The 21,662-nt window shown below is 42.1% G+C and overlaps 2 protein-coding genes across 4 annotated transcripts in view; one reads left to right on the top strand and one right to left on the bottom strand.

Moving 5' to 3' along the window:
- LOC6578269 (probable serine/threonine-protein kinase DDB_G0282963) overlaps positions 1-18,459 on the bottom strand; it is a 54,048-nt gene extending 35,589 nt beyond the window's left edge. The window contains exons 1-3 of the mRNA XM_002004149.4: positions 18,000-18,459; positions 9,580-10,345; positions 4,604-6,711 (exon numbers count right to left, since the gene is read on the bottom strand). Of these exons, the coding sequence (XP_002004185.1) occupies positions 4,604-6,711; positions 9,580-10,248 (2,777 nt within the window). The 5' untranslated portion in view covers positions 10,249-10,345; positions 18,000-18,459. The remainder of the gene's footprint in view (positions 1-4,603; positions 6,712-9,579; positions 10,346-17,999) is intronic.
- LOC26527303 lies at positions 14,821-17,586 on the top strand. 3 transcript variants are annotated; one of them, XR_006357776.1, is made up of 7 exons: positions 14,821-15,032; positions 15,134-15,240; positions 15,450-15,531; positions 15,743-16,369; positions 16,480-16,589; positions 17,002-17,083; positions 17,371-17,586. XR_006357776.1 is itself a non-coding variant. In XM_044010532.1 (2 exons), the coding sequence occupies exons 1-2, from the start codon at positions 14,915-14,917 to the stop codon at positions 15,379-15,381; spliced, it is 366 nt and encodes a 121-aa protein (XP_043866467.1). In that variant the 5' UTR covers positions 14,821-14,914; the 3' UTR covers positions 15,382-15,431. The 3 variants fall into 3 exon arrangements, 1 of the variants encoding a protein (XP_043866467.1); XR_006357777.1 differs by lacking the exon at positions 16,480-16,589; XM_044010532.1 differs by lacking the exons at positions 15,450-15,531; positions 15,743-16,369; positions 16,480-16,589; positions 17,002-17,083; positions 17,371-17,586 and having other exon boundaries at positions 15,134-15,431.
- Positions 18,460-21,662: the final 3,203 nt, after the last annotated feature.

Genomic DNA, 21,662 nt, shown 5'->3' with positions numbered 1-21,662 from the left:
AGTGTCAACAAATTAGTTAAAGTGCCATAATTAATGTGAAATACTTGGCATCTAATGAACTCTTAACTGTATTACGCATCTCTGATTTACGAACGTGTGCCTGGCCTCTTGAGCCAGCCTCAAATTTACGCTAACCAACCCTGGCGGCTTTCTGAGATACGTTTCTTTTAGCCTCAAAGATACGAGAAATGCGAAAGTGAAAGTGACCGAAAACTTGCACTCAACACAACACAGATACACACACACACAAACACGGATATACAGATAGACTGTATCTGTATCTATTATCTATATCTGTAGAATCCATTAGTATTTTAGCATCATAAGCTGTATGTACAGCTGCATTTGCATTTGTATCTGTGTCTTCTTAGCTAGGGCTGCTTCTGCTGTTGTATCTTTTGCGCTGTTTTGTATCTTTTAGCTGTAAATTTGTCTGAATTGTATCTGCAACTGTTAAAGTGATTTTTATTGTTGGTCACACGATTTGCTGTTGTTCGTTTGCTTCGTTGCTTGCTTCAAATTTGAATTTAAAAACCTTAGAAAAATGACTAGTGTGCTCGACTCACAGTTATCCTGCACAGATTTCTGTCTCTATAGACACTTGGAGATCAACTCCCCTTACTCTCATGTACTCTCTTGTACATGTGACGTCCCCCCACTTCTATTCTAAAATCTCCCCTTTCAATTGCAGCTAATATACCCTATCTGCCGGCACACAACGCGTACAGGGTATGGATAAACAACAAGCATAAACGATTTATACGTTGCGAGCGTAGTTCGCTTCAGCATCACGTTTCCTTTTTTATTGCCGTTGTTTTCTTCTGCTTCTTCCTTTACTTTATTTTATTTTTATTAAGTATCACAGTTGCTGTTGTTGCTCTTCTTCTTCTCTTCAGGGGCGCTCTCTGTTGTAACTTTGTTGTTGTTGTTGTTGCTGTTGTTGTTATTTAATGATTTAAAGATTATGCACGCTCCGCCGGACACACAGCCGGACAATCGTCTGCCCTTTTTATGGAAGGGGAGCCACAAAAGGGCCTCAACTTCACTTTTTCAACTCCTGCCGAAACTTTCGCTTTTTTTACACCTTTTCTCTCCCTACCTCCGCATGTCCCTCTCTTCCAATCTCTCTCTCTCTCTCCCTCTCTGTCTCTCTTGGCCAAAGTGAAAAAATTGTGTAAGAGCATGTTAATTTGAAGCGAAGGTTGAAGGCGTTAAAATTGCAGATAAAACGTCGCGGTTTGCCGGCTTCAAAGATTCGTTTCGTTGTTTGCCCAGAGAGATATGGACAGTGATTCAGCTCGACTGGTTGTGCGTGTGCGTGTGTGTGTGTGTGTAGGTTTGTATTAAGCTGTTACAGTTAGAACTTTGTACATATACAATGTGTAGAGCGAGAGGGACAGAGAGATATTTGCCTAAGCGTTTCATTATGCAAAGTAAATAATTCATAAGGTACTTTTTTATTCAAATCCAATTGAGCTGATGGACTTTGGTTGCGGCAAAAAGGGATAAGAATACTGTACTCAACTGGAATATACCCTGTCAACATGTAGATGAGTCTCCATCGAATAAAAATGAAAACTGAATACAGGAACAGCTCAGTCTACTCAGACTATTGGGTGAGAGTCAAAAGTCTAACCCAACTACTATCAAACCGATATACCTTCTTCGAAGCCCAGAAACGGCACACTCCAAGTGCTTTTTTAATTCACGTTGATGCCCATTTGCAGCTAATAGAGCACAGATACAAATCGAGCAAACAAATCATCTCGAATGACGCAGAACAACATCGACAGCAACAACGAAAACAATTGAACCCATTTTAATGCACACTTAACGTCATAAATATGCAACAACTACAACTGAGCGAGACACGCCTTGCCTTGGGAGTCTCTAATTTGCTGTTGGAACAATGAGGATGATAAACAAACAGCAAAACTATTTAGCTTGACATAGTTTTGCACTTAGACAACAGATAAAAACACAATTAAAGTTGAGCAACACGATTCGCTCTTGACTCCAACTGGAAACTCAATCATCAAAATGTCAAATGCTTAAATGAAGCTGCGATAGCTGTTTCAGTTTGTCTCTGTACAAGGGGCGGTAGAATTCTTAAGGCTGGAAACGAAATTATTCAACTAAATACAGATTAAGAGGTGAAGATACAATCTTGTATACAGATTCCCCAAGCAGAACTTATATAGATCCTAAAGCATTCCTGGATATGCTTTCCATAAGCAGATACATTCACTTGAGGCTGCAGTTAGAGAGACAATCAGAGATATAGATATAGATTCCGATTCAGTTAGTTATAGATACATTTATCATTCAGATCGATGGATTTACAATCCTGCATAGAGATTCACATCGACAGATTCTAATAAAGATTCATTTGCGGATGCACTTCGAGATACAGACACATTTATAGATACAGATACAAGCACAACTACAGATACAATTGGAACTGTGCAGTCATGTGAAAACTGGTTTCGTGATTCTCGATTCTCGATTCTCGATTCTCGAGCAGACTATAGATAAATATTTATAGTAATAAATGCGTGGGAAAAATTATAAAAGGCATATATAGCAGATACACGTATCTATCTGTATCCATATATAAATATACATATACATGTATAGCTACATGGTATATAGCATAGCATATCTGTCTCTCACTCTTTGTTTTTCTTGGAATAACAAGTACAATAAAAATCGCCAGTCAGCGAGAACAAAAGCCCCACAAAGCACACACAAAAGGCACACACACACACACACGCACACGCTCACCTATTTTACACATAATTTTCGTACCTGGGCAAAGCTGTGATTTAAGATCTACAATTAGAGATAGAGCAAAACTCATTATAATCAAAATGAGTTATAGAACGGACAGACAAACAAAACAAAAACTATAGTAAGCTCAACTACCAAAGAGACACTACACTGTGAAAAAAGACATAGAGAATAGAAAAAATCAATTACAACTTACAAGAGTTAGAATTGCTAACAGAATTGAGATCTTACTAAATATGTATTCGATTGATCTACATTTTTCCAAGATTGAATCAAATTTAATAACCTAAATTTTACTTTCATGCCAGGGCCAATCTTTTCTCGCTGTGTAGCAGAAAAAAACAAATAGATATAATAATAATAGGGAAAATAATATAAAGACTAGGCCTGAACTCTTGACATCAACTTTAAATTAGAGCTCATGTTTTTAATTTCCATTTCTTGGAAACGCTGTCAACGCCAAAAGATTTAACACCAAAATAAACGAAAGACGAGGAAGAAGAAGAAAAAGGCTCAGCCGGGCTGTTACAAGGCCTGGCTCTATTTTTTTTTTTTTTTTTTTTTTTTTTTTTGAGCTAAGACTCAAATCATGCAAGAAATTTGTTACTGACATTAAAATTACCATCATTATAATGTCTGTTTGGCTCTTGCTTTGTCAGTCTGTCTCTCTCTCGCTCTCTCTCCCTCTCCCTCCTCCTCCTCTCTCTCTCTCTCTCGCTCTTTCTATCTCTTACTCTCTGTCTATTTCTTTGGTCGGCCATGGGCGACGTCTAACACGAAGCAGGAAGACACTTGGCACCGGCAAAAAGCGATGTGCGGTAATACAAAATGTCGAAATAGACATAAGCAACAGCAACAACAACAGCAACAACAACAACTACGAGCAACCAACAACAACAAGCAACAACAAACAACAATTTGAGCTCTGCAAAACCAAAGAAGAAAACATGAAACATGATAAAGTGAGAAGTTTCTAATGGGAGAACAAGTGTAGCACACACATGACATACCCTGTAAATGTTGTTGCTGCCAGCTACGTAACAACATAGGTAAGCGTGACGTAACCTGTGATACGTGACTTATCAAGCAAATAATGAAAGTTTACGTCAAAATCGACTGGAAATTGACGTAGTATGCGTTACGTAATGTATTTCACGTAAAGTAAATTACTATTGATCCTAAACACAAAAAGGAAATCTGCCCAAAGTATTTGATGTTTGTGTACAAGTAAACTACGTAATGCCCTGTTCCATGTCAAACGTAATGGGCATCACGTATAGTATAACGTAACACAGCACATCAAAGCACAATTCATCTCTTTGCTCATTACTCGACTGTAGGTAAACAATAAAAATTGCTTCGAAAATCAGCTTATCCCTTCCTTAGCAACTAGCCCATATGACCCCACGGGCATCAATATTTTCCAATGGGGCTATGCATGAAACACGAGCGCTTGAATGGAAATGAAAATGGGCTTTGGTTGTGATCGATGACGGCAGAGGTGAGAGTTGAAACCGAAGCCGTAGCTGAAGCTGAAGCTGAAGCTGATTGATAGCCAAGCAAACAAGCAGAGAAACAGCTGGAACTGGATATGGAACTGGGAGGGGAACTGGAACTGAAACTAGAAGTGAAACTAATAGATAATCCAAGAGACAACCGAATAGACCTGCAGACAGTTAGAGCTGTAGCTAGTGGAACTGGAACTGGAACTGGAACTAGATGTGCAACTAGATCTAAAACTGCCAAATGCAATAACAGGAGTTTAGTTAACTTAAGCTGAAACTGGAACTGGAACTGGAACTGTAAAACTCACCTGCGCATGATGGGCAGCGGCAAGGTGAATCGTCCGTCGTTCATCAAAGGCGCTGCTCCTGGCAGTGGCACCGTCGATATCACAGGCGCCAGCAGCGGCACTGGTGCAGGAGGCGGAGGCGGCGGCAGAGGCAGTGCAGCTGCTGCTGCTGCTGCTGCGCCTGATTGTGGGGGTGGCGGCAGGGGCGGTGGCGCAACGGCGCCACCTGGCAGCGCACTGTAGGGCGGCGGATAATGGGCGTGGCTATGCAAAATGTCCGGCAATAGAGCGCGAGCCAAGCCCAAAGCAGCAGGATGCGGATGCGAATGCGGATGTGGATGCGAGTGTGGATGCGGATGCGGATGTTGCAGGTGCGGCGGTCGACGCACGTGCGTAGGCGGCAACTGTTGCTGTTGCAATTGCAATTGCTGCTGCTGCTGCTGTTGCTGTTGCTGCTGCTGGCGACGTTCGCGACGCTCGCGTCGACGTTGCTCGCGTGTGCGCAACTGTTGCTGCTGCTGTGATTGCTGCTGCAACTGCAACTGTTGCTGCTCTTGCTCTACAGTATTGTTGCTATTGTTGTTGTTGTTGCTGCTGCTTAGATCATCCGTCTGGCATTCGGTCGAGGTGAAAGTGCGTGTGGCTGTGGGCGTGGCATTCACGTTAATCACCTGTACACTGTTATCAACACTGGGCACATTCAGATTCAGATTCAGATTCACATTACCATTATCATTATCATTATTATTGGCATTATTATTATTATTTGCATTAGCATTAGCATTATTATTACTATCATTTAACTTATTTTGTACACTTGCACTAAACACTTTTTTGGTTGCTGGCACACAATTATTATTGATGGCAACAATGCTGTTGTTGATGTTGTTGTTGTGGTTGTTGTTGCTGCTGTTGCTATAATTGCAATTGACGACACAAACGTTAGTGTTGTTGTTGCTGCTGGACTCTGCAGGCGATGGTGCTGCAGTTGTAGTTGCTGTTGATGTCTGCTGATTGTGGTTGCTGTTGCTGTTGGTGTTATTGTTGTTGTTGTTGTTGTTATTGTTCACCTGTATTGTGAGACTTGGCTGTTGCTGACAGAATTTGCTAGCTGTTGGCAGTATTGCAATATTGCAAATGCCTTTGGCATCGCTATTGCTGTTGCTGTTGCTGCTGTTGCTAAGAAAAATGCTGCTGCTGTTGCTAGTGGCAGCAACTTTTGCTGTCTGTGTAGCTGCTGTTGCTGCCGTTGCTGTTGGCGGCTCTGCAGCCACATTCAAACGCATCGTCTCGCTAGCGATAGCTCTTGTATTATCGTTATCGTTATCGGAATCGGTTTCGGTATCGGTATCGATATCGTTGAGCCGATGCTCAAACAAACTTTCACTTGCACGAAATTCGGCATACAAACGTTCGAGTTCTGCCAAACATTTGTTGGGGCGCAGCGCGTCGGAGCTCAAATTAATGTTTCTATTGCTATTGTTGTTATTGTTGTTGTTGTTGCGCCCCCGCGACAACCACGACGACAACTTGTGAATGTTGTTGCTATTACGGTTACTGTGATTTCTGTTAGTATAATAATTGACGCCACTCTGCACCTCAGTTGTGCACGCGCCGAACGAACTCGAGAGACTGATCGCCGCTGCCGAACGAAACTGGCTTGAGCAACCACTGGAAGAGAGCAACGCTGCCGACGTCGCTGCTGCTGTAGCTCTCTCAGTCGCTGTTGCGTGCTCTCTTTGGCAGCGACTCCGACTGCGGCTGCGACTGCGCTGGGTTGCCTTTGCTGCTGCTGCTGCTGCTGCACAGGAAACAGGTTGATTGACCTGCACTCCGACCGAGACTGCGATGTCGACGTCGACTTCAACTTCATCGTCGACTGCAACTGTGCCTTGTGTTTCCTCGCTTACTCTTTCTGCTGTCGTTGCCATTTCTCGCTCATCGCCGTTGTCGTCTTCTTTGTCGCTGTTTTCATTGATAATGCAATTCGCTTTGCTGTCGCTCTGGCTCTCTGCACTTTGTTGTGATCTTGCCTTCGTTGCTGTTGTTCGCATTTGCTTTTGACTCGTTGCCGTTATTGCTGTTTCGGTTTCTGTGTCGTTTGTCGCAGGCGTGAATAATGCGCAGTTCTGCAAGCAGAGAAGGAGAAAGAGCGAATGAGTGGGAGTGAGAATGAGAGGGGAGAAGGGAGCTGTCAGCTATGCATTAGTCAAATGACAAGATTTAAGTTTCAAGCGCTAATTAATGTTAATTGCAGAGGGATTAGCCACTGGCCAAAAACAGCAAAGCAAAAAATATGATAAAGGTGACAGCAGCCGCAAGAACAGCAACCAACAGCCAGGCAGGCCAGGCAGGCGCATAAATGTGTGCCTAATTGAATTAATTAAGCCAACGCATAAACATAAAATCGTCACAAGTAATTGTTGTTGTTGCCCTTGCCGTTGCTGTTATCCCTGCCTGGTGTCTGCATGTTTGCTGATAAAGTTATTGCTGCCTGTTCCTCCCATTGTTGTTGTTGAGGCTGTATGACTTACTCTCGCTCTAATGCCCGCACGCACACACGAACACACACGCACGCAGAGGGAGAGAGAGAGAGTCAGTCAGTCAGCCCCTCGCTCTCCTATCTCTCTTTCTCTATGACTCCACATCTGGCTCAGTATCAGAGATGAGCGTTTAGCGTGCATTTTGTGTGACTTATCGCGCTTCAGCTATTTTAATCTTGCTCTGCTTTGCATATGCAACATGCTCCAACTACTCAATTTGACTCTAAGGCCGCTGCTATAAATTATAAGACTGCCTTCACCCACACACACGCATTGCCTCCTTCTCTCTTTTCCACCACGCCTGGCTTAGTAATGGCAATGCGCACTTAGCTTTTATTTGGTGTGCGGCGGATAGTGACTTAGCCTTAGCCGACAAGCCTTAACTGCGTTTGACTTTAAAGCTGTATTTTAAATTTATAGCACAGCTCTTGCTCTTATGCTCGCCAATTCATACACAGCGTCCCTCTGCCTCTGTGGACTTTTGGCTGAGGCTGAGTCTGTCGGTATAATATTCAAGACACCAGCTATTGCTCTTGTAATCGCTACTGCTCTTTGCTTTGTGTTGCTCATGCAATTAGCTCTGTAGCCATAGCTAAATGTAGAGCTGAAAGGCTGTTTTTCTAATTTCTAAGAGCTGCAACTGCGCTCATCTCCAATCAGTGCACATTGCCAAAAGCTAACGCGACCCCAAATGCGACAAGATGGGAGAGCCGTATAACTGTTAGTGCGTGTGCCTAGCTCTGAGTATATATATGTGTGTGTGTGTGTGTTGAGTGTGGGTTCTAATTATGTTACGCTGTGTTACTTGCATTAATTACGTCACAGAAATATAATGTGATTTACTGTTAGCTCAACTGCTGCCGCTGCTGCTGCTGCCGCTGCTGCTGCCGCTGCTGCTGCTGCTGCTGCTGCTGCTGCTGCTTCTGCAGCTGACTTATTGTTCTGGCTGCTGTTGGCTTTGTCATTGTTGTTGCTGCTGCTCATTCTTGTGCAATTGCGATTGCTGCTGATTGCTGCAGCCCGCCCCCATCAGGCCCCGAGTCTAACGGTGCCTGGCTGCAAGTCAACTTTCATAATAAATGTCTAGTCATGTTAGTTCTTTCGTCTGTTATATGCACATGGCTAATTTTGGAGGTTATGTGGCAGAGCTGCCTGCACTTTAAACTGGTTTCCATGTGGCGTTTCTTTTCACAAGTGCTGAGCAGCGGAAGGGGGGCATGGTCGGGGCATATCTATCAGGCGTGCAACCCCCCGAGCATTGTCAATCGATTGCAACCCCTAACTCCTGGGGCTCGCTCAATTATGACGACAACCCTGCTCTATATTTATGTAAAGCATAAATATGGAAGGGCGCATATGGCACATGTGCACTGTGAGAAAAAGCGAGTCCAAGATGCATTCTTAACAATGAACTATATGTATGTATGTAGGTATGTATATACTCTATTGATTTTTTAAATGTATTTGTTGTTCATTCTTAATTTCCTTTATTTGCGTATTATTTATTTACTTATTTGTATTTCTCTCAGTGCATGCATGCGCTGCAACTATGTCATTTACTTAAATACATTTAATGCTTTTTTCTCCTTCTGTATATTGCCTTTGTTCTCTCTATCTTTCCTCTGTTCATTGCTTTGTGGTCAATTTTCCATTTCGCTGACAACGGAATAAAAACAAAGGCAAATCATGATAACATACGAGAGATAGAGACAATGACAGGGGGAGAGACAAAGAGATGCATATATTTTAAATGCATATTTACGCTCTATTGTAGGCACTTTGCTCAGCCCTTCCGTCTAACGGCACCCGCAGTACACGCCCACAGTCGCCTGGTATCGATATCGATACCAATTACGCTGAATGCGACATCTGGCGCTCTCTTATCGAAGACGCGGGTCGGCACTCAAGTGCCTAAGTGAAACATTAGCCCTTATCCGAGTCGCAGTAGCCGTCAATGGGGGCTCGATAATGGAGTTCTATGGCCTGCCCCTCCCCTCCCTCTACTCTATCGTCGGGCCCACTCACCAGGCATCAGCCTTGACATCAAATTTGATGGCGCCACATTTCGTTTCGAGTCGAAGTGCGTCGAACGAGCCAAGGTGACAATTTTACGAGGCGCCTAGGCAGCCAGCCAAGCAAACACCCAGACAGGCAGACAGTCGCCAGGGTTGACATTGCCATCCGTAAATTGAACAATAGCTAATAATAGATATGAACAGCTATAAAGCATAATAGCGTTCTGCTCATGTTTCGTATATTGCGAAAGAGCATAAAGAGAAACCCTATTCAAGACTGATAGCTCCAATGTCGTATACTCATTTCGACATGCCATGAATTCTACGAAATCAATATATGTATATCGATCCGTAAAAGGCATATGCACTTTTCTGTAGTCTATTATTGATAATGGAAAAATAAAAATCGATATTTATCGATACACTTTGCATCACTTACCTGCGATATGTAATCATCCGTAAAGGAGCGCACCAGGCGCTCTGCTGGAACATTTGCCGTTAGTTTCTTGGGTCGATCTTCATCGTCTTCGTCTTCGTCTTCTCGAATTTCGTTTGCTGGGGATCGTTGCGATCTATCACATTGTAGACTGTAGTTTGTCGGCAGCTGGACGACGGCTGCCAGGCTAGCCCTGGCCACGCCCACGCCGGATACACCCGGCTGGTAGAGGGAGTCGTAAGAGGGCGGCTCCTTGATCGCCGTCGCTTTCGAGGAGCACCACTGGATGAGCGTGTGAGCCGGACTGCCATAGTAGCTTGGATACGAATAGCGATTGCGATGGCTCGCCTTATTGAAACTGAGGAAAGGCACGGGAGGAGTGGCGGCTACAGGTGTTGCAGCAGGTGGCACAATTGATAGGTGATTTCTCGCCTCGTAGCTGCTGTGGGACTTGCGCAACTTGCGATTGAGGCGCTCGTCCTCGTCCTCCGCCTCCACCTGGGCCTCCTCCTCGTCGTCCTCCTCCGAGGTGGAGCTGCCTGCCCGATCGTAGGGCGTCCATAGCATTGATGAGAGCGCCGTCTCCACATCCGGCGGTCGGTGCAACCGCTGCACGGCCGCTGGCACGGCCATTGCCTCCAAAGTGGGCGTGTTCCGTTCCATGTGGGACATGTGGGCCGAGTGGACATTGCGCTCACAACTTGAGCAGCTCCTCCTTGCGCCGAGCCGTGTCAATGGTCAGCCGCATGCTGAGCCTCGACTCCAGACTCTACAAACGAGAGAGAATCAGACTATAGCGGATTTGAATAGACTTGAATTAAGCCAGAGTGATTATCAATAAGCACTTGAGTAAATGCTTAAATGTTTATGTACATCTTAATTATCAGATGCGAATTTTCTATATATAAACTGTTAGCAAATATCTAACATGGCCAGATTTAATTTTTCTTTTATCAGCAATTTGATGTTTTCGACCACTGTGCGCAAGAGCAAGAACTAACTTTAAAAGCGATCCCTTTTATTTTCCAATTTGTTAAATTGCGATTAAAGCATTTAAAAATGCCCAAAAGCAAAAAATTAAAATAAAAAGCCAAACAAAATGAAATAAAAAGAAGTTGTAGGGTAATGGAAAATGGAGAATGGGAAAAGAGACACGAGACACGAGAAGAAAAACAAGCTTCCGTTTCTGTGGCCAAAATATATGCAGAAAAGTTTGCGAACCAAAAACTTTTTGGCAGCCTTCCCATTTTCCCAGCACTGCTGGGGGCGTGGCAGACACACACACACACACAGATAGCCGTCGTAAATAGTTATATATACCTAAATATAGGCTGTAGTCTGACTCGGTTATTCGCATTAGAAAAAGTTTAAAGTCGACTGCCAATTCGACTAAGCGAATGTGGCTTAAACACCCAGCGGGCATTGAAATGCGGAGAGACTTGCAGCTGAGCCCCCAGATGTTGTCGTTGTTGCCGTTGCTGCTGACTACAGATGCAACATCAGCAACAGCAACATCCAATGGTTGCTGGCGAGGTTCATGCGGGGCATATCAAAATCTATTTCTAATAGAAATCAAGCAAAAGTAAAGCAAGTCCTTACACTGAAAAAACTAGCTTACTCAGAAGTGCTATTGCTATTGACCGATAATGGAACTGGAACGAGACCAATTGATTCAGGTTCGAATTATATTTGAAGGGTAATCCAACTATTTGTTGCTTTTGTCTTTCTTCTTCATCCTCTGTAACTAAACTTCAATTTACTCTGAAGCAAAATAAAGCATTTCAGCGATATCAGCGCGTAGTCCCATTCGACCAGACTTAATGCTGACATATGTTGATATACGAAACGGAATAAACTGCTTTGACCTACTTAGAGTCGAGCCACTTATCATGCTAAGGGACAGCGTGCAAACCTATTAGCTGTAGAGAACACAGCAACCTGAAAACTTTAACTACAACTCCGATGCCGATGCCGATTCCGAATCCGAAATTCAACTATGAACAACAGTGATTCAACTCGGCTTTTGGCTGTTTGGGTGCTTCTGCTCTGCTGTAGCTGCTAAGTTTTATGTGTTGCATAGCCTGAGGCGCTTTGGCACTCTAATTTTTCATACTGTACAAAACATTGAGAGGGCCTAAACAGGGCATATTAGCTCTATCTGAAATGCATATTAAAAACGGAAGTCAAGCCGAAAATGTTTACATATAGTGGGGAATAAGGAGCATAAGCGAACCATTTGTCTAACTGTGTGATTATATATAAGTTCAAGAATGTAAGGCTAAGACAGTAAAGACCATCATTAGATAGATTATATAGTCGTATAGTCGTGCACACCCGACAATACAATATTCTTACTTATTTTTTGCTTGCCAATTCTCATGTCGCTTTTGTGGAGAGCTTCGGTAACTTCTGCCTGGCCGCCCTGGCTGAAGCTGATGTTTTTTTGTTATGCTTAAATAAAGATTTGTGTTAGTGTGCCTCATTCAGCTTCTGTGGCAGCTGCAATTGTTGCTGTGCATTGCTGGCCTTCATTGTTGTCATTGCCCATTGTTGTCCTTTAAGAAAGGAGAGCCTCAGCCTCAGCCTCAGCCTCAGCCTCAGCCTCAGCCAGAGCCACGGCCAAAAGACAGCACAAAAGGCGCCCACAAATTAATATCATGTGCAACAATTGTTATACTCGGTGTGTATTGGTGTGTGTGTGTGTGTGTAGGTGTGTTCGTGTGCGTCTTGTTATGTGTGCATGTTACCTACTTTTTGTGGGCTTTTAATTAACAACGAGTTTGCGCCTCGTACAATGCAAACAAAGTGCCAAAAGCCAAAGCCTTGAAATTCTCACAATTTTCCACAATTTTTTCCCTCATTCGCCATTTTCTTTGTGCTCATTTTTAGCAGGCAACAAAAAAGAGGAAGAGCAAGAATGATGCAGCCGCTGAAAACCGAGTGCCTCAAATATTATGAAATAATGCCGAGGCTTTAGCAACGCTTTATATACAGATTATGTGCGGAAATACCCCTTAAGGCGCATGCGGCTGTAGCTGGATGTAAATTAAATTGGGAATTAACTGGGCTTTCGCCTACACTGAGCGAAACAAAAATTGCAGGGATTTCTCTTGCTGAATTAAAACTGCAAATTGTTTAAACAGGGAAACTATTCGAGAATTTGTATTTCTTTTGGGATTGTGAAATGACCTAAAAATCTCTTGATCAATCTTTGAACTTCATCATCATTAAATTCGGTAATTTAATTGGCTATCACTTCTCTTTCTTTTGCGTACAAATTTTTCTAGATCTAACCTAATTTAAATGTTATTTTTAGAGCAGCGGAGCCCAATCAATCTGCAGGGGCATAAATTATGAAGAGCACTTCCTTAAACAGCGGCAATTCCCCCGCGCCGTACCCTCGCCGCCTATTAGGAAAAGGCCCCTGCCAGTCATGGCAAATGGCAGATGGAAAATTCAAATGCTGGCAGTTCACAGTTCACAGTTCGCTCCTCGTCAACAGAAAATTTGAGCACATTTTAACTAGCTGAAATTTGTGTTGGCCAAAAGACTTTCGGTGAAATGAGTGCGGAGAAATCATAAAAGCAAATAAGAGAGCTGAGCAAAAATGTAAGGGAAAATCAAATACAAATACTTCAAGGCAAAGTTCTGTCTGCAGCAAACTCGACGACTTTAAATATCACGCAAAGGAGCAAAAGGAAAAATAAATAAATAAATACATACAAAAAATAAATTCAATGAAAATTATTTACGTAAATACTTTTTTTATTTGCTATATTTTTTTCTTTTTCTATTTGACTTGATGTGCGCCTGACGAGCAGACGCGGGCGACAGAGCCAAACTTTTTGCTGGCAAGCATATGCAAAGAAAAAAGTTGCTGACAAATTTTCGGGCAAGCGGGGGATAAATTTGATGCCAGTATGTTTGGAATGCAAACAAACTTTATCTAATTAGGGCGACACGTGTTACACAGACACCTTTAGCTAGGCTAACCAGCAGCTCTTCTCAGCGATTCTCAACATGGAGCCTCGAATTGAAAATGAAGTATGCACAATTGAAATCGTAATCAATGGCTCTGATATTGAATTGGAATAACATAATCTTCTTGACTTCAAGAGTTATCACAAATTTTATATGAAACGTTATGTACCTACTTTTAAATGAGCTCCTCTCTGCGCATCTCATAGCACGTTATGAGCAGTTCAACATCAGGTCTAGTTTTATCTAGTCTACTCAGCAGCTCTTCTCATCTGCTATATCTTCACCTACATTTCTCTCTTCTTTTTTGCCCTCCTCTGCGCTTCTCATAATAGCCAATCTACTTGTAGCACATCAACACCCGCTCCTCAGCCGAGCTACATCTTCATCTTGTGAGCTGCTTTGCATTGATGACGCACTCGAAATGCCTTTTGATGTCCCCCAGTCTGTTAGTCCGCCCTTCCTCCAATTCCCTGAGTTCCATCAATTCCCATGCTTGTTTTGCATTTGCCAGCTCAACATATTCGTAGGCGTTTCTGTTTCGTAGACTCCATCTACCACTTTTCCTACTGCTGCTGCTGCTGCTGTTGATTCTGCTCCGCCTGTCAACTGGCTGTCAAGCCGTGGCATCTGCCTCTGCTACGAGTTCTGTGAGTGTCGCGTGTCGAGTGCCTTTTGAGTTGTTTGTCAATATGTAGACCATTATTCAATCAATATATTGACACACATTTTCATTTGCCAACCTTCTTCTCTCTCTCTCTCTCTCTCTGTCCCCCTCTCTTCCTCTGCCCTGCAGCAAAAAAGCCGGCCAAGTGCTAATCGCAAACAAAGTAGTTTTTGCTCGACTTCCATTTCGATTTCGTTTTTATGGCTTGGGGCGGTTCGGGCTCTTCGATTGATTCCTTCGTGCCTCGGCATGCCCCTCCCCAGAGACCTTTACTTCCGCTTTAACTATTTGTGCGTCTAGGCCGAGTCGTATTTGTGTGCCCTACCTCTTCATTCACATCGACCCCCACCTCCACTCCACTCTAGCGTAAGCCTCCTTCAAATTGAATTTGAGGCCCTCGGTTTTTGCGAGTTCTTTCTCATTATTTGCACATGCGTCTGTCTCGCGTGTTTTCGCTTTCTTTCAGAGTTTGTTCTCACTATACCCTGAACCCATTGTAAATGCGAAATCAGGGTATATTATTCTCTCTCAATATGCATGTAACAGGCAGAAGAAGGCCTCATCGTTAATCGAAATCGAACAAAGTGAGCTATGCAAATATGTCAAATGTAAAGTTAGTTGTTTCATTTTCATTTTTATTTTCTAGAATCATTCTCTCAAATATTGCAAATATTATCTTTAAAAATCCTAAGCATGGGCGGCAAGGGGAAATCCTGCGAATGCACTCTCGAGACTAAAGTTCTGTTCTTTTGCATTTGGACAATAGTTACTGGATTATTCGCCGCAATCATCATTGGTTCACTCATCCCAAGTACGTATGTGACTAACTGTAGCTCGAAAGGAAAATTAAATTGCAAACAATCATATTATATAATATGTTATCTAAAATAATAACAATTCTCTTATCCACAGTGGTTATAAAAAACAATTCAGAACATTTGGGGTTTTTCGTTACCCTCCTGGTACTCGCCGTTATTGAGATGGTGGCCGGGAGTTGTATGACCATTGCTTTCTATAAAGTAAGATTTATCCCAAACAGTAATATGAACAATCCATATGCTGAGCCCCAGAACCTACTTGAAATTCCATTCATGTCCATGTTTGTCCGTCCGTGCTTTTTAATGCAACGATATCGTGAGCCGAAAAAGTTATATACTTGATAGATACATGTATTGAAGACCCGATGTCGACGAGCACTCTAACTTCTTAATAAACTTAATTTTTTCAGAAAATAGCCTGGCTGTTTATGGTCGGGCTTGTATTTAGTTCTTTTTATCCATACTGTGCCTTTATTTTCCTGGTTCCGCTGAGTAAGTATGATGTTTTATATATTAGTATCCAGTGCATTCAGTTTTTGTTTCAGACATCAAAATTTAATTTATCCCGTTTGGGTTTGACGTATAACGTTATACTATATAGTTCATCTAATAATCCAGACTTTTGTGTAGTCTACTTTATTCTTTAATAATCACCTATTAATGTTTTCTTAATTTTTCCTTCATTTCACTCCCTTATCTTTAGTTATGCACATCGTTTTTACCGTTTATGCGTGCCAATATTTTTTCAAAATGCGATCAGAGGGCTAACTACAAATTTTACCTGACAACGATCCCTTCCGTCGCAATGGATCTCGATGGGACCATTTTAATATGTTTCGAATTAAACAAGACAAATTTACCATAATTGATTGATGTATAGAGCGTAAATAAATGGATTTTCGTGATGAGCTTGTTATTTTTATCATACATAGTGATGGCACGATTTATGAAATGATTCAGTGCCAGTAGTGCGCCTATTTCCTGAAGCGGGTGCTACTCTAACGGAGAGAGAACAGAATAGCCACCGTTAGGACTAGAGATTTAACAATTCCCATGTAGGTCCACAGAGCCCAGAATAAATGCGGAGATTCATTTATGATTCCATAATGTGCCAAATATTTAAAAAAAATTCGTCCAAAGTGAGCAGTGTTTATATTTTCAATATACGTTATATGTGTTATTTTGAAATTGTTGGCGTCATCTCTCATTTTTTGCACATTTACAAAAATGGGATGCGAGTGTACTCTTGAGTGTAAAATAAAGTTCTTTTGCATTTGGATAATAGTAACTGGATTGGCAGCGACACTACTACTTAGTTGGACCGTACCATGTACGTATATACTGGCTTAGACGACATACGATATTGCTAGAAAATAAATTTATATATGTATATCCAATCTGGGATATAAATCATAGAAGTATTAATTATCTTATCCACAGATGCTAAGCAAGAGACGAACTCTGAAACCATGTGGTGGTGCGTTTTCTTGCTTGTACTCGCCGCTATTGAGGTGGTGGGTGGGCTTCTTATGTTCGTTGCATTTTATAAAGTAAGATATATCTCAAACAGTATAGTTAACAATCCTTATGCATTTTATGCCCGTGGAAGCGTGGCTGTTCATGCCCATAGCGTATTAACCCACTAATCTCGTAAGCCGAAAAAGCAAGCTTTAAATTTATACTCTTATATACTCTTATATTCGCTTCCACGAGTTTTGTTATGGATAGAAAGACGATGCTTTATTTTATACCTTATGTTTTGGTAAATATATTCACATGCAAATTATTGTTGCATTCCGAAAGTTTGATTAAGAAAGTCCATCTACAAGAAATATTATTCAACAAGTAAATTCCGATAGCGTAGTCCCTAATATGTATTTAAAACAATAGGGGCATAGATTTAGCATGGTTCACGGTATTTCCTAATCGAGCAACCTCGATTAATTCTATTCCTCTTTTCAGAATATAGCCTGGATGTTTATGGTTGGCCTTGTACTAAGTTCATTTTATCCATACGTTGTATTTGGACTCGTGGTTCTCATGGGTAAGTCAAACGCTCTATCGGACTGCAGTGTTGTTATGTCTGGCTTGTTATCCGTCCGTATATTCGTTTATGTCATCGGTATTAATCCTTCTGGACATGTTCGCTATATAAAAGTATCCAGTTTTTGTTTCATACATCAAAGCTTAATTTACAAGCTAAACTTTTCCACGCATAGGTCTTTATATTATATTGTATTATATCTGATAATAATGTATATAGCGACTATAAAAATTAACTATTTATGGTTTCTTTTTCATTTTTCCTTCACTTCCCTCCCTTATCTTTAGTTATCCACATCGTTTTTACAATTTATTCGTGCCAATATTATAAGACAATGAATAAATAAGGCGCTAAATGAAAATTTAACGTGACTGCGATCCCTTCCGTCGCAATGGACCCCGATGGGATTTAATAGTTATAATTAAACGGAATTAACCACAAACGTATTCATAAAATTGTTTAGTATAAGTGATGTAAGGAACATAAATAAATGTTGGATTTTAGTGATCAGTTGTAATATATAAAAGAAGAGCAGATCGAACAGACTTTGTCCGTCTGATTTTCCGTAGGCTTGAACGCGTTTATTCGGAGCTGCTGTCGATGCTGTAAATGTAAACACTTAAAATTAATGTAGGTTATAGCGCAAGCGATGGGAAATAACAGAAGCTAAACTCTAAACACGCAGCATTCAATTAAACTTTTTGCCAGCCGGCATTTTGGGCCGAAAAAATGAAGAAGAAGAAGAAGAAGAAGCAGGAGAACTCTCGACTTCAATTAACCAACTATAAACAAGCTGGCAACTGGCAACTGGCAAACTGCAAAAGGTAGTCGCAGCATTAAGAGCTAGTCAGCTACTTTGCCAGCCTGCCAGCTTGCCACCTGGCCATTGTGCCACCTGGGCTGCCTCTGAGCTTACCTCAAAATGCAGTCCAAAGGGGACTTTAACTTTAAGTCGATTGAGCGAAAGTTCTTGTTTATATTGTGTGTTTTGATTTGCTTATGTTGCTTCACCGAGTGCAGCGCCGTAGCTGCTTGCAACGTGCAACAGCTTCACTTAATTGTGCCGAGGGCTGGCAGCAAACGTTCTGCGTCAATTTACTCTAGTTTTGGAATATTTGTGTTCTGGTGAAGATCGAGCACTAGCACGTTGCCAATGTCAAGGGCATCAAGTGTGGCAGGTGGCAAGCGTGCTTACACCCGCGGCAGGCACACGCACGCACAACAGTTGGCTTCGGGGCTAACGCGGCGTATGCATAACTTTTTGCATTTTGTCGTAAGTCGGCACTGAAATGAGATTTCCTTCCGATCGAGCGACTTGCGGCACACGCGTCTCCGTTTGGCTTGCGGCTGCGGCTGCTGCTGCTGCTGCATGCAACGCGTAACGAACTGACTGGCTGCCAAACAAAGCGCCTTTTGCCAAACGAACTTGACTTCAATGGAAAGCCGAAAAAGGCAAATTCCAACAAACTTTTGGTGAGTCGGCGCAGTGCGTTGCACGTGCCACACAGCACACAGCACACGCCACGCGCCACACGAGTGGCGCCAGCAGCCTTCCAGTCGCGGCAAACCAAATGTTTGTTTACATTTTGCACAGGCAGCAGCAGCAGCAGAGGCAGAGGCAGCGGCAGAGACAGAGGCAGCAGCAGAGGCATAGGCAGCGGCAGCATGTGGCAAGTGTGCCGCTTGTGCCCCATCATCAATTTATGTTTTGCCTACTTTCGAGCGGGCTCTACTAAATGCTTGAAATATGACTTGCAATCGATACTAGACGTACGCAGGCAATACTTTTCCCAAATAAAAGTCTACATTAATAGCACTTGCCACATGCCACACACGAGCCCCCAGTCCTGTCCATGTCGACTCTGCCTGCCTGGCTGCAGTTTTGCTGCAAAATTTGAGCAACAAGCTTGTTAAAAATACGTGCAGAATATTAAACAGATACCAAACACAGGCACACATACATACACACGCACACACACACACACTGCCACACAGGGGAGCTGCTCCTTGCAGCATGCAATGCCTCATACATATTTATAGAGTTCTTAGGGCTATGCTTGTCATGAATATTCGCACTAATTTGCTGCCAATTGAATTTTGACTTTTGCATATTGTTTAGTTCGCTCCTCTTTCTTGCTTTTTTCTTTGAGCTTGGGTGACTTTTGAACTGGTTCGCCAGCTGCTAGGCAGCTAATTCAGTTAATTCTTTCGGTAAAAACGATGGAATTGAGTTATATGAAATAATTTATAGTTTTTTAATTAGTTAATATCTCTTAATATTTAAATATATAAATCAGTTAGATCTAAAGAAGAAGATATATTTTTTTAGAACCTGTGACTTTTGAACTAGTTTATTTTTTTCTCAGCTCAAGGCTCAAATAGAATAACAAATCAATCTTCGATTGCAAATTGAGACTCTTGAGCTGTCTTACAAGAGACTCACGGAAGACATAATATTTATTATAAGTATAAGATCCTCACATGAAGGTCTAATAGCAAATTCGATATAGAATACTTTGGAGTCTATAGGAAAACTCATTGAATTTAATCAGGAAAGTTAATGAATTTAGCTCAAGTCTAATGCTTTTACAGTCCATTTTCAGAGCTTTGCTGAAAACATTTCTTATCTCTCAATTACTGTTGAAGCTAAATTATGAAAATTTGCCTTTGTTGATAAAAGTTGTGGAAAATTGTTCGCATTTAAAACGCGCTCAACTTGCTCAACACCTAGCACATTACCTAACATGCACACACACACAAATACAGACACATAGGCGTACACTCACACACACACATACATGAGCAGTGGGCATAGCAAATTTTTATTGGCAAAACTTTTTTAATTATCATTAATGAACATGAAGTGCGACTCTCTGGGGCATGTGCTGACCGTACAGGCAGAGCTATAACAACTATAGCAACAACAACGGCAACGACAACAGCAGCAGCAACAACAACAACAACTTTCGCATTTGCAATTATTTTAATGTTCAATGATGTTGCAACTTGGCAGCCATCGCAATGATTTATTGCCTGGCAGCTCGCCTCAAGTTGCCCGTTCCCAGTTTTGAGTTTGGCTGCAACTTCGACTCTGACTCTGGCTTTGGCTTTGGTTTTGGCTTTGGCTTTGAATTGGGCTTTTGGTTTGAGAAGGCACACGCCATTCGTTGTGTGAAAGTTGGCAATTAGACAGTCAGTCGCCGAGGGTCACTGCTGCCGGCTCAGAGGGGGCAGAGAGGGCAGACGGGCCAGAGGGGGCCCTGGCCAGGCCACGTCAAGCTGATAGTCCATGAAACAGCGTTTATGTCTAATGTCCAACGCATTATAATGCCCGGCCAGCAGATGTACTTATGTACAAGTTTTATGGGCTTGTCGTGCGCAATTTTTGGCTTTCATTTTCCCCTATATATGTATATACCCTGTATTTGAGTAAACAAGAGTATATGCAAGAGCAAAAGCAAATGCTGAGGCTCAGCTCTGTATGCGTAAGCTTAGGGTATACTTATGTATGAGTATTATATTATATTGCTTACTGACTTGTCAGATCACGCAAGCTGAGTTCTCACGCTTGATATTTATTCAATTATTTTCAATTGCAGCTTCAGGTCAAACAGAATCTCATATTTTGCAGGACATTCGCAAGTCTTGCATGCTCGCACTTCCTTCTTCTGCACGCCCCCAAATGGGTCATAGCAAATGTGAGTAAATTGCAATTAGTCAACTGATTGAAATCGATTTGATGTAAGACATAAAACACGGCTATTAAAGGGTTCATTTGATTAGAACCCCCATTTCACCATTTGAAGCAAGCGCTTGATGACCTGTAACGGGGTCTGTAAATAATGAAATAAGATACATAATGCATGTACAGCAATATTTACGTGATTTATATGCCAGCCGCAAAAACAATTTGCGGCCCAAAAGCCTTGGTCGAAATTGGAATGCACACAACACACATTCGATATCATGTCAATTTAATATATGTATATATGATACATATGTGTATCTGTGTGAGTGCATGCAGAGGCCTAAGCACGTTTAGATATACAATCTCACGCCTACAGTTTGGCCTATCTATAGAGTCCATACAATTGCGCGCACTTGCTCGCCACAGAAACCCCATTTTCCATTTGGGTCCTTACAGCCCTGGCCTTGTCATAGCGGCGAGAGCCCTAAAAAAGGAAGCAGGGTTGGTCTAGCTGGGATTGCCCAACTAAAACACACCCTGTATATGTATCTAAAACACACCGTGTATCTGTATCTGTATCTGTATCTGTATCTGTATCTGTATCTGTATCTGTATCTGTATCTGTATCTGTATCTGTATGTGTATCTGTATCTGTATCTGTATCTGTATCTGTATCTGTATCTGTATCTGTATCTGTATCTGTATCTGTATCTGTATCTGTATCTGTATCTGTATCTGTATCTGTATCTGTATCTGTATCTGTATCTGTATCTGTATCCCTCTTTGTCCAGATGCCATGATTTACAGGGTATACAAACAGGAACCCGGCAGCATTTATGACATATGCAGAATGGGCAAGGGGTCGTGGCAGGTGGCATGGAAAGAGACGGT

This window comes from Drosophila mojavensis, unplaced genomic scaffold, assembly GCF_018153725.1.
Source record: "Drosophila mojavensis isolate 15081-1352.22 unplaced genomic scaffold, ASM1815372v1 contig_80, whole genome shotgun sequence".
In the NCBI taxonomy this organism is placed as follows: domain Eukaryota; kingdom Metazoa; phylum Arthropoda; class Insecta; order Diptera; family Drosophilidae; genus Drosophila; species Drosophila mojavensis.
This window is presented reverse-complemented; position numbering and strand designations above follow the sequence as displayed.